The sequence below is a fragment of the Cheilinus undulatus genome, linkage group 2 (genome assembly GCF_018320785.1).
Source record: "Cheilinus undulatus linkage group 2, ASM1832078v1, whole genome shotgun sequence".
NCBI lineage: Eukaryota > Metazoa > Chordata > Actinopteri > Labriformes > Labridae > Cheilinus > Cheilinus undulatus.
This window is the reverse complement of record NC_054866.1, coordinates 28,989,472-29,003,040: the sequence shown is the minus strand read 5'-3', so window position 1 is coordinate 29,003,040 and position 13,569 is coordinate 28,989,472. Positions and strand designations below refer to the sequence as shown.

The window sequence follows — 13,569 nt, the reverse complement described above, 5'->3', positions numbered from 1 at the left end:
CAGTGTTCCTGCAGCCAGCCTCAAGAGGACACTCGCAGTATTGCAATTTTTTGCACTTTCGCGTTGACTTCATTTTTCAGCATTAGAGGTTGCTGCTTGGTCCTCTGCTGTCTGTGCTGTTTTCATACTGAGCACTCCTATTATAGTGTAAAAAAAACTAAATCATGTTGGAAACACTGGTTTCTGGCATTTTTCTTTCTTTGACTACATCACATGTTGCTTGCACCACACTGTCATTTCTATTTGCATCTTAATAATTAAACCAAGAAACTGTTGTTTCTGTGAGGCTACCAAGTTATGGTATGGGATTGGTGCTGACTGGATTGCTTGGCAAAACAGAATACTGCACTGTCTACAGCAATGGGAGTTAATACTGATACTGTAATCAGTTAAAAGCACTCATCCAAAGCCCTGTCCTCAAATTTTGTGTAATAAGCCAACTTTTCTTAAAGTTCATGCAGATTTCGTAATAAAACTGCTCATCAAATTCTTTAGATCCTGTTGTAAAAACATCTCTTCTTTCTTGTAGTGACACAGCAGCAGCACAGGCCACAGCCCATGCAGAACACCTCAGTGTTATGGCCATTTTACAACTCAATGCAGACATTCACCCACTTGTGTCACTGTGAAATCTGTCACCATCAATCTTGAATCAACAACCCAAAAGCATTATGAATGAGTCACTCTTAAAATGATAAAAGTCCAGTGTGAGGACTCTTGCAGAAAGGGAGTGGCTGGCAGGGTGATGATCACTTTGCAGTAGCAGCAAAGCATGACACACCGGTGACTAGTTCTAGCACAAAAATAGATTAACAGCAGAGTTAATGGTGTCATTATCTCCCTTATGATCATAACCTATACTGCAGCTTACAACACAGAGTGGTAGATGTGCAGCGTCCAGAGAGGCAAGTTAAAGAGCCTATCCCCACCTGAGATATTTAATTGGTGGAAAAATGGCGAGACATTCACTGTACATCCTGTCACCTCCCGGCAGGGCGTTCGCGCATTAGCTGACTGTGTCACCAGGAAGCCCTGTACATGCAGCTTTGATGTTAGTGGGGCATTTAATGAGAGAGGAAATAATTAGTCCTGACTCAAGTTTCTTATGTGTTAGAGCTCATATTATGACCTAAAATCTGATCAGGGCGACTAAAACTGCAAAATAAGACCACAAAAACCTCATTTAGAATTCTGTTAATTTTTCATTTTAACCAGAACTTTATTCAGGCATTAATAAATGAGTAAAACATGCAGACACCGCATCAAACAGAAGCCTCCCACTCCTACAACATAATATTATCCACTGAGAGTGTTTAAAGTACTTATATTTAAGGAGTTTCTCAATAGCATTCATGCATTCCGGGTGCTGTTGTACAAACAATTTTAATATTTGGACAAGATCCATTTTTATGACCTCCTTTCTCCTCTGCAAACTTCCCATTTCAACACGCACAGGGTGACTGGAACCCGCACAGGAACCGGTTTTATTTCTTCAACACCCATTGATACCAAGAAAATTTTGTTTTTCACAATAAAGGCTTTTCTCATAGAGCTAGGTTGACTCCTAGTTTCAAGATATTCGCAGTACTTTAAATTATCCCAAGTAGGAATGAAGGAATGAGCTAGCGCCCTGAAATATCCTTCCAGCCTTGTTTAGCTTATTAAATTGACCATTCGCTTATGTTGTGTAAAAGAAGAGTAAAGGCTACATACCATAGCATTCCTCCCTCTCTCCAGCTTCCCTCCACTCCTTTCTTTCTCTCTCTGTGACTCTCAGCCGATGAAAGACTTTTAAAAAACAGACGAAAACACTTCCCACCAGCACTCACATCGATTATTTTCCGTTTTTGTTTTAGCGAACTGGCTCTCTGACCACTGCTCCCAACATTACGTGCTCGTTTCCAGCAGTCTGAAGTTTTCACAAACGAGGCTCATATCTTTTTCTCTGTGTCTGGAGAGAGAGGGGAAAAACAACTAAATTCTCGTCAGGAAAAAGAAAAAATGCTGTTCAAACTCCAGTCTTCTCACCACGGCTGGGCGAGAGGAGAAAAGGGGGAGGCGTCGGAAAGCGCTGTTTCGGTGTGTTTTTCCTTCTTGGTTCAGCCACCACGTTGTTTTGACCAATATTATTTCCTTTGTTGTGTCAAAAATAAAAGAGTCCGTATGAAACGCGGTTAACAAGCTCCACCTTCATTAACCAAAACGTCGCTGTTTAGTGCCCAACAGCGCGTCCAAAACCGCTTTGTTCTCCTTTTAAATATAAACCCCGTACAAGCTAAATGTGTGACGGTGTGTTTAAGTCTATTTTTTTCTGCTTCCCAATAATGGCGGACCTTCTCCCGAATCCAGCATCTCCCCTCCTATTCACTCACACAGTGAGAGAGAGAGTGAGAGAGAGAGAGAGACTCGCCCAGAGGTTCAATGGACACAATTACAACACGCACACTATCACTGAAAACTGGCTTAGTGACGCCGACTATCACGATTCAACATTTAAACGGAGACTACAGTGAAATAATACAGCCTACTCATTAAAGCTCCACTTACGGGATTCTAGCTGTTTATGACGCAGACTTAATGTTAAAGCTTATGAGCCTAGAAAGCTAAAGAGACAGTTTGCACAAAGAGTGACTATTTCTTTATGTATACATGATTTCTACTGTCTGGAGCTAAGCTACTGCTAAGGGGACACTTGTATAAATGAGTGGTGGGATTTGACTCCTACATTGGAGCAGATTAGATGTGAACAGGTCAAAAATCAACATCTGAAAGTGAGAGTTATGGCTTTGTCCACAGGGGGCGCCAAAATAGACACAAACCCAATTTCCACAAAATCTATAGGAATGGAGATTTAAATATTTGTTGTGTGTTTTTGTCCAGTTTAAAGAAACAAAATAAAACAAAATAATCTGAATAACTCAACTTGAGGAAAATCATAATTGGACAGCCAGTGATGCACCATGGGCATGTAATGTATAAAAGCAAAAGATGTCCATTGACTATTTCCAAAATCCACATTTTAAAGGTTTGATTTCCAAAATACAAGCAAGCAAACAAAACAACAAAGGGCATCGAGGCATGTTTTTATTTTTTATTTAACCTCTATTTAACCAGATAAAACCCAATGAGATTGAGATCTCTTTTACAAGGGTGACCTGGCCAAGAGGTCAGCAGCACAAGTCATAATAAATGATACATATTCAAGAGACAAATAATAAACAATATGTGTATTGTGCTGCTTCTCTCACATTGGTAAAAGAAACTATAGGCCCATCCTGGGCTAGTATCATTTTTTTTTTCAAAATAGAAAACACCCCTAAAGTAAAATTTAATTCAGTACATTTCTAAACAATATAAGAAAACCAAATACCAAACTAAATACAAACTGCATATACTGTAAACAGCTACTACAAATCTGACATAAGATTAAAAACATGAAAAAAAGATTCTTTACTTTTTAAAATGTGATTTGTGTGCACATTTATTTGGACTCCGAGCAGAGGCAAGTTTAGTCAGGCCTCAGGCAGAGACTAATATATGAGGCCCTTCCCCATGTCGCTGAAAGCAATTTTAGCAAGTAAACAAAATATTTTGGAACATCTCTGTTCAGGTAACAAAGCCAGGTAACTACAGGACAGTACCCAACCTGAAATACAGCTACCCAGTCCCCTGGTAGTTCTTTCTTATCACCCAACAAGTCTCTAGGGAAGTTACAACTTATTCAACTTACAAAGCTATGCTCACTATTGGTGCAAATCCTTGCACCAACTGGTGCATTATTTTTTCATGTTTTGTATACTATTTTAACACACTGCAATTCTCCAATCCATTGTTTCAGTATGTTTATAGGAGCTATCTCACTATAATTTGGGGCATTAAAGTGGCATGTTTCTTGATGCCCCTAAGAGCATAAGGCCCAAGCAATGGTCAGCCTTTCCTTAAAGGTAAAACCACCCATGACTGTAGGTTACAGTTTTATAAAATAAAATTAAGATTTTTTCGGTGTTTACTCCAGCTAGTATGCACAAAAAAAGTATTTGGAGAAATTATGTGAAAGATTAAATGTCAAGGAGTAGGCACCTGAACTGAAGTAAACTGCACTTAAAACTACATGCCTGGGCTTTTTACTATATCCATTCTGTTACTCTATTTAATCCAGTGTTATTCATCTTTAAGTTCTCTTTATTTGTTTCAGGAGAACAAATGTACTTGTCTAAATGTATTTGCCTAATGCTGTGTATTTCTGTTGTGATATTTTTTTAACAAACGGGTTCTTTATTTTAATTGTCTTCATTTATTTAGTTACTTAAAGTAGCCTTAATCATAATTAACATTGCTTGGCATTCATTTACCAGTCATAGATGATGTGGAGTGTGTAATTTGTTTATCTATATAATCAACAACAAGATGAGGAAATAGAACATGTGAGGCAAAAATTGTAAATTTTGGTGAAGCAAATCAGACCCTATTAAAATTTTAACAAACAGTGTTCATATGATTGGTTTGTCACTTATCAAAGAATACATTTTAATTCTAACAGGCTAATTGTTCAACACTATTATAAATGTGCTTATGATAACAGATTGCAATAATAGAATAATCCTAAATAAGAGTGTTAAGGTTTTTTTTTACTGAAGATAATGCCCTTTTTATGTACTTGATAGAATATTTTCCAGTAATATGTTACTTATTTCAGCTCTTACTACACATAGCACACAATATGAAATAATTTGATATCCTGTAAAAATAAGGTTTTCTGTGTCAGTCTAAATAACTCATAGATTAGCTTTCATAAGTTTTCAGATAATTATTTTCAAAGGTCTTGTTAAGTTGTCTCAGTGATGATAAACTATTTAAAAGGTCAGTGGATTTGTTTTCGTCACTGATTTCAAATTACTCTTATCTATTCCAGTCAAACATGTTGCAAAACTATTTCCAGGAAATAAAGAAGCATGGTCCTGTCAACTTGATTGTAATTTATTGGGTTTATTTTGGTCCATTTGCCCTCTTGGCCCCCTGCCTCACACACCATTTCCTCTCACAGCTGATCTGCATTACCCCAAGCTAAAAGATTTGTCATCCTCAAAGTCTGTGATGTTCTGTGGCTTAACAAGAGTGAATAGATTCAGTCTACTCTATAAAGGCACTGACAGAGCAGCAGAGACTAAAATGATCTAAATCCTCTCTTAGGAAATAAAATCAGTCATCTAAAAGGTTAGCCCTGATTAAATGTTCGTACTGTTAGTCTCCTGCTTGGTTGAAAAGTTACTGTGAAGATGTCTGTATTATTTCTTATGTAAGAAAAAATCCCTGAGTTAATTTTTTAAAATATTAAAACTTTCAACTTCTTTGAGAAAAATCAGTAATGTTTTCCAGCATCATCCTGACAGCTGAAACAGATGTTTACTATCTGGGAGCTTCTCCTGGAATCCTCCTGACTTTCCCCATCAGTCCTTCACTGAACTTCCTCCCCCTAACATACAAATCCAGTCTGGTAAACCCTGTGATGTCAAAACAAACACTTCACTGGGACGGTTAAATCCATGTTCATCATTTTTTTCCTTTTTGAATTTGAGTCTGACACACTGCCTACCAAAAACAGTAGAGACATGTTAAAGGATTTTTACAGTCAGATTTTTAAAAAAAACATCATTTCTACATGAGTTCAGAAGATTTTAATGTTCAAAGATGTGTGCCTTAACAGTTTGAAATGTGACCCACCATTAAACAAACAGTCTGACAGGGTTCAAGGTGCACTGCCCTCTGTTTGACTAAGTCCACAAGCTTCTGTCCAATCACATCATAGTCCCTGTGTTCTCAGCAATATTTGCATGACCCCAATTACACAGAACAAGATTTGCAGGGGTCAAAGTTTCAGATGTATAATCTGCCTGTGGTTCTCTGATGTGACTCAGTTTTTAAAGATGAACCGGCCTTATCATAAACCATAGATAATTTGACTGTTTCATCATGGTTATTTTTTTGCTATTTATGATAGCAATAATCACATTAACTCTGCCTGTATTACCCTAGACACATAAGTGTAGACACATAAGCTGCAAAGTATAAAACCTGTAGTAAATGTTTAGTCACTGGATTGGGATGTTTTTCCCTTTCATTTTAGTACTCTCCCTTATCCCACCTCAGCCCACTATGTATTCACAGCTGACATATTTTTGGTTCCAGAGGGCAAGTACATTCCTTCTTTTAGTGTTGCGTAATTTCTGACAATCACAGTTTCCCCCATCCCCCTTCTCAAGCTCCCCAAACACCCTGAAAGCTCAGAGAAAGAGGGGCAGGGCGTCCGGTTTGTCCGGACAAATGATCTGTGGTGAACCTGCCGCCCAGTCAGACCAGTAAACAAGCTCTAAACCCTGACTTTGCAAAATGGAAAAAAACTAACACAAGGGCTTCAAGAGCGTGGTAACCTATTTATATTGTATCTTGTCAGGCTCTATATGCAAACCATTCAGAGAAGTGTCGCAAACGTGGTGAAACTGTAATAACATAAACACTGGCACAACCGTATTTTACATACATTACAAAGATTTTAAAAAGATACATTTTTAAATCATATGTGAGTTGACTGTAACAAAAAAAAATCATATATATAAAAACATAATCTTATTTTTATATATATGATAAACATCAAAACTTAAGCAAATTTCCAATTTGATATATTACACAAATAGCTAAGTTTTTATCAACACTGCGTAAGTTAAACCTATTTCCGGACAGTGCATCAAATAAAGAATAGTATTTCGGATGACGTTTATTATGTATAAAATCGTCATCGTGTATTTCCAGTCGGTCAAATAATTATAGTGATGTTTTTTGGCACAGAAAAATAAAGCCACAACCCCTTTCGCTTCTCATGTGATCTAGATGCTGGTTCTTGTAGTCCGATATAACCTTCCTAGGGTTCTACATATTGTGATAAAAACTACATTCCCCAATATGCAACGGAATCACGACTGGTTTTGCGCTTCCTGTTAGCTCGCGGAGGATAGCGGACAAGCGGTCGAAGAAATAACTCATGTATCTGTATAAAATCGTTGTATAGTTTCTGAAGTACGTTATATTACGGAGCTTCTGAGGTTCATATTTGGGAGACAAGAATGGTAAATATGTTGCAAATTAACGCAATTCCATTTTATCTCATACCAGTAGCGTTTTACCATTAGCTTGTTAGCATTATAGTTAGCTGGTGAACCTTTTCATTCAGTCTGTAGATAACGTTAGCTTGGTAGAGAGCTGGATTATTTTAGCAGACTAGGCCAGTGTTAAGTCACAGAGTTTTATCACGGATACCAAAATCCATATCCTTCATAAAATATAACATGGTTATAATTCTACCTTTTCAAGCGTCTTGTGCAATGCTGTTGTCAAATGAACGGGTGGGGTTCAGCTAACGCAAGTCTAAAGGTTAGCTGAAGCTAGCGCTAAACAAGTGTCAGTACGCTAACCTAACATCATGTGAATTATAAAGTCATATATTCAGACAACTAAATATTGACCGACGGGTACATTTGATAACAAGCATGGCGACGTTGATCACTGTCATCTTAATTCAATGACTTGTAACTTAACTTCGACAAAAGGACACGTATTATTCATCCTGTATTTGGAGGGTATAGTTTGGGAGTGTGAATTTTTTTCTTTTTGCACATAGATCCGCTTCATCCTCATCCAGAACCGAGCAGGGAAGACGCGGCTGGCCAAATGGTACATGCAGTTTGACGATGATGAGAAACAGAAGTTGATAGAGGAAGTACATGCTGTGGTAACTGTCAGAGATGCCAAGCACACCAACTTTGTGGAGGTATGGCATTATTTTATCTATTTCCTCATACATGTAAGTGTAATAATACTATGTCTGGGTGGTTATCTATTTAGCATTATCATGTTTTTGTGTTTAATTGTATTGTAGCTCTTTCTGAATCCTATCAAGGGCAGCAGTGCAATGACAGAAACCATTCTGTTGTCAAAATAAATCTGTGTTGCAGCCTCACTAACAGCGTTGTAATTGGCTGAATCACGTGCCCCATTTTACAGACATTTTACAAAAGCTACTTAAAGTAACTGTGATCCACCTTTAATTGTACTCATCCTAATGGAAACAAAGACAACTTTATTAGTATAAAACAGTATCAATATGCAACCAAACCTCTTTTGCCAATCCCTTTTCTATGCAAGTCAGTTTTAGAAATCCTAGAAAATGAATGGGTTCACTTTAACTTTGATATTATTGCCACAAAATGAGAAGTAAACATGTTTAAGATATTTTATTTGTTTTTGTTTCCTACAGTTCAGGAACTTCAAGATTATTTACCGACGCTACGCTGGCCTCTACTTCTGTATTTGTGTGGATGTAACTGATAACAACTTGGCATATCTTGAGGGAATCCACAACTTTGTAGAGGTAACTAACAAGCATACAGCACATGATAGATGGACGCAGTAAATGAGCTATGATGATTTACTTTACATGGTCCGATTGTTTTTGGGAATGTCTGTTCATGATTTCCGTTATAATTTTCCTTTCCTCTCCTGTCTTTCAACTCTGGAATCTCAAACTGCATTCATTAGAAAGTATAGACTGTGGCCAGTACATACTTACTTACTCAAAGAGAATAATAGCTGTTTATTCAGCTCCTAGATTTATGATAAAGATGCCTCATACAATTCAAATGACCCTCTTTTACTGTACTGTAGTGTTTTCCTATTTTGATTGCAGATTTACTCTATTTTGGGACCTCTGCTCCACTGTTTGTGCATTTGTATTTGCATGTAATTCAGCCTATGTTTGTGTAGCATTTATAACAGTAGAGTGTAAACTGTAAATTTCCCTTCAGGTATTAGTAAAGTATGACTTAATTTATTTACTATTGGTAATAATATGATTAACATTTGCAATTTTTGTGTTTAGTAAGCTTTCATCATATTTACTCTCAGTCAGGAAGCTCATGTTTGTCGACCCTGTTGTTTATTTGCGAATTGTGTTGTAATGATGAGAAGTCGGTTGTCAGATGCATTGCTACTATCTATTTAAGATGTGCTGATGTTGCCTGATAAAGGTCTAGTACCAAAACGTTGCAAATAAATGCCCTTTTTTTGCAAGTTGGACATTGTGCATATCAGGAGATTACTTTGAATTGTTTGTTGGATTAAGTATCCCTCTGACACATCTGTCTTAAGAAACAGATGTGCAAGGCAGTTCTTCCATTCTGATTAATAGGCCTAACATCAACTTAAAAATATGTCCTTACCACCATCTGTATGAATTCCTTTGCATTCTTAGTCTTAGCAATAAATACCAGGTAAACTGTATTTTTTTAAGCAGAATATGGGTCATCATAGAAAACAGATGAGTCACAGTCTCACTGTGTAGCCTGGTGATCTAGTTTAGGGTGTGCTTTCATTGACTTTTATCTCTGTAAGACCATGCTAAGTGACGTAATGCTGGAAAAAAGCTTTATCAATAATGAAACAAGTTGGCCACTAATGTTAAATAGTATCTGACAGTAGCTGTATACGTCTGCCACTGAAAAATAACACTACTGAAAGTGTGAAATAATGAAACTACTCGACTTCTCACAACTAAAGATTTTGCTTACAGCTATGGTACAACAGTTAAACATTAAAGCGCTAACAATTTTGTATCTCTGACCAATTTTAGTCTAATAAAAGCTCTCAATTTTTCTTATAATCTTAGCTCCATCACTGTATGATCTCCTTGAGCACAGCCATCTCCTGTCAGTGCTTTTATTAGTTATTGGAGTGGTATAGTGTCAAAACTTGTGTTTGTTTGTTTGTTTGTTTGTTTGTTTGTTTTTGTCCTCACGTCAGATTTTTTTCTTAAATCAGATATACCAAGAATTTAGCATTTCCTAATGTGTATATTTCTTTTTTCATAAGTATTAGATATTGCTCCAGTAAAATGTTTTTCATTGGTCTGATTACAAGTGTTTAGTATTAACAAAGACATTCCCGCTGTATTTAACAGTGAAACAGTGATTGTTCTCGTTCATAGATTTTATACAAATGTAAACGGAGGTCTATGGGGTAAATTAGTTGTGCTTATTGAAAAGTATTTTTCTAATTTAACATCTTAATGACTAAATCAGCATATTTTTTTGAAAGTTGGTGATTTTGTGGTAGCATTAGCAGCTTAAAAATGTCTTTTTCTGCACGTTTTATTCTGGGATGGCAGCTCTTTTTTTAAATAATAATTTATCCAATGGTTTGAGCCTAGACTGTGAGTTTAAAGTTTAATCTGCTCATGTGGTTTTTAAAAAATGCTTTATTGCTTGTCCCAGCAACACTGGATTCCTGAGGCATGAAATTCTTTTAATGTAATGTTTAACTGAGGGAGTGCTACAATTTATATTTGAAATATAAAGTTTATATTTCTTATTAGATTTATATCATTTACAGTATATCCTTTTACTTCAAATGAGGTGAATTCCACACCAGCCCACAGCAGGGCCTCATGGTGAACATTTTAATATTCACTGTAGCAAATTCAGAACAAGAGGTCAGTAATTCTGCCATTGTAAATGTCACTGTGTCTGTGCTATAAATGATCTCCTGTGGAAACAAGATGAGATGGAACCACATTAATTTTAATTTGGCACATTGTAGATGGATGTCCTTGTAGTGGAAATCAGCTTATTACATGGTCATTCAGCAGCTGCTTCAGTGTTGCTTTATTTCTGCTGTAGTGCACCACATCAAGACACACAATTACCAGACATCTTTGTGTCCCCTCAGAGGAGTGTGTTTGTCATCTGCTGGCTGCCATCTATGTAAATTAAAGGTTTGGATTTCTTGCGGTTTCTCTTTTTTCTTTAAGGTGCTGAATGAGTATTTCCACAATGTGTGTGAATTGGACCTTGTGTTCAACTTCTACAAGGTAAGGATGTTTCACCTCGAGAGTCTCATATATGAACAACCTTCTTCTTCAACCAAAAGATTCAGAGGCACAAAAGGCAAATTAGATTCTTTTCTTTTTATTGCACTTTTATTACCATGGCAACTGATGTATTTTTCATAAATTAACAAGTGAGATTAACCTAAATCCTCAGAGTGCACAACACACCCCTTAGACTGTTTGAGTGGCCTGACTATTTTCAGGGTCTCTGAACATCAGTCAGCAAAGCCCCTCATTTTTTTGATGTTTTTTAAATAGTATAAACCAACATATTTTTTTTTACCACCCATCATAATCTACTGCTGCCCTCAGGCTAATACTATTTCACAAGCTCAGGTGCTGTTTTGTTTTTTTTCAGCTGTGTGGCAAGAAACACTGATTCACTTCTTTATGTCTGTGATTTTTACACAATTGTGCTAAAGTTAGCCTCTTGCTGTGTTTGCTCATCAGTTATTTTTGCACCTTGATGACACAGACAGGTGAAACATATGAGTAATGATGACCGCAGACCACATGATGACTTCTCATTGTGTCGTACAGTATAACAGGAAGCCCAACCCTTTCATGTGTAGGGAAGAAGATAATGTCACTTTGGTTTTTGGAATTTGTTCTGTCCTTAATCGACTCATTTCCTTTAATCCCAAGGTCAGGGCATTTCAGGCTTTAGATGCTCTTTGTCTTTAAAAAGGGTACAACCTCTTTTTTTGGAGAGCTGTAGGGATTAACCTTAAAAATACTATAAATATTACATACAGTTCCTGAAAAATGATAAAACAAGTACAACCAGGAATTGTGTTTTTAAATTTTATTTGAACATTTAATATTTAGAAAGTTTGAGAGCAACTGTTCTAATTTTTGTGTCTTACCATGAAGGTGTACACGGTGGTGGATGAGATGTTCCTGGCGGGAGAGATCAGGGAGACCAGTCAGACCAAGGTCCTCAAGCAGCTTCTCATGCTCCAGTCGCTCGAGTAGAAAATCAGAAAAGCATCCCACCTACCTGCTGCCCTGGCACCCGACCTCATCAACTCATTGTACCCATGTCTCTGGAAAAGGCCTCCTTCTCTACAGAGTAGACCCTGCTCTGAGCAGAACTTCAGGAGGTGGCTTTTTAGAAATAGAGATGTTGTTTACTACAGATATATAGATGGAGGTTCATTTAACCTGTTTGCCATAGCAGTCTGTATATTACTGCCTGGTAATGAAGACACTCAATATAAGGCTCTGCATTTCAACATGTTAACATTTCATTCTAGTGTGTAAATCATATGAGATCCTGTATCTTTGCATTTTATTTTACTTGCGTTCATTTTGGTTGTTTTCTCAAGATCTTGAGAAGTTAATGAATTATTGCCAGAAAAACAAGCGACAAAGACAAGACCTTGAAAAGATAACTGGAAATGATTCATTTTACAGAAAAGCAGAGTAAAATGAAATGTGTGGATGGGTATCTGCCACCTAAGTTTCAGTTCACTTTCCCTAAATCCTTTAACTCCTGAACTCATGTAACCATGTAACCAGTTAGTTTTATCTCTCTGCAGTTTAGTGGCACTGCTCTCTCCTGTCCTCCTCCTCTGCTCCTTTTAAAATCCTCCAACTTTCAAATGATGCACTTCTGTCACTAACAAGCACCATGTATAAAAGACCGCTTATAATGATCCATGGGCATTGAGCACTTAGAACGGCCTTGCAGCCATCGCTATAAATCCATGTCAGGAAAGACCTTGCCTGTGATGGGGTATTAGACTTGTCATGCCTTGTGCTCATTTAATATCAGGATTACAGTACAAGCAAACTACATCTAGAAAGCCCTCTAGAGCAATTGACCCAGTGTGGCAAGTTCATAATTGAATGGAGTGTACTCAGGTTGAGTGCCATTCTGATGGTGTGTTATGCCAAGCTGTGCCGTGTCAGACGTCCTCACAGCTGATGGTAATAATAAACTGTGTAGGTTATGTTAGTTCAGGCTGCCCTGTTCGCTGGATGCTGTAATTGTGTTTAATGCAGATTATCTACTTCTTGTGCAACATATTACATTAAGTGGTGCTTGTTGGTCACACATAAAACAAACATGAGCAGATGAAAGTCTCAGACAAGGTTTATTTTATATGAACTAGTGTGGTGAAGTTTGCATCGTATGGTGAGTGTACATACAGTGTTTCTTATGTATGTTGAATATTGTAAAACTAACAGATCCATTCCAGAAAGAGTGATTCTCGCTTATTACATTGTCAGAGCAGTACTTGTTGTTAAAGATCCATAATATAAATTAGCTTTTAAATAAGTCTCCTGAACTTGAACCAACATGATCCACATTTCTCTTTGCTGGATTTTGATTATTGACAATATCTGTCACACCAGTTCTTACAGTTTTATAGGTTTCAGAGGTGGTTTAAATTGTTACAACTGTTCACCTTTTCTATTTTTTTTAATGTTTTGGCATTAGTGAAATATGTACTGCTTCCCTTATTGTCAACCTGTGCGAGTCTGTTGATGGAAGACGTGTTTGTATGCATTATTGTGTCTGATCCAATTATCCAAATCAATACGTCCCATTGTATGTAAATAAAAATAAAGAGATGAAGTAAAATAAACAAATTCAAACTGATTTGTTTAAATTGTTGAATAATCAGCAA

At 36.9% G+C, this 13,569-nt stretch overlaps 2 protein-coding genes across 2 annotated transcripts in view; one reads left to right on the top strand and one right to left on the bottom strand.

Moving 5' to 3' along the window:
• The window catches only part of arhgap35a (Rho GTPase activating protein 35a), a 99,314-nt gene extending 96,960 nt beyond the window's left edge, over positions 1-2,354 (bottom strand). The window contains exon 1 of the mRNA XM_041797831.1: positions 1,714-2,354. The gene's annotated coding sequence lies outside the window, so the exon portion shown is untranslated. The remainder of the gene's footprint in view (positions 1-1,713) is intronic.
• A 4,619-nt stretch (positions 2,355-6,973) lies between these two features.
• ap2s1 (adaptor related protein complex 2 subunit sigma 1) lies at positions 6,974-13,541 on the top strand. Its single transcript, XM_041805693.1, has 5 exons — positions 6,974-7,121; positions 7,673-7,822; positions 8,309-8,422; positions 10,856-10,915; positions 11,807-13,541. Exons 1-5 carry the CDS (start codon positions 7,119-7,121, stop codon positions 11,906-11,908), a joined length of 429 nt encoding a protein of 142 aa, XP_041661627.1. The 5' UTR covers positions 6,974-7,118; the 3' UTR covers positions 11,909-13,541.
• Positions 13,542-13,569: the final 28 nt, after the last annotated feature.

Coding starts and splice junctions, on each gene's coding strand:
- ap2s1 (XM_041805693.1), top strand. Junction 8,423..10,855: donor GAATCCACAACTTTGTAGAG/GTAACTAACAAG, acceptor TTTTTCTTTAAG/GTGCTGAATGAGTATTTCCA. Junction 10,916..11,806: donor TTGTGTTCAACTTCTACAAG/GTAAGGATGTTT, acceptor CTTACCATGAAG/GTGTACACGGTGGTGGATGA.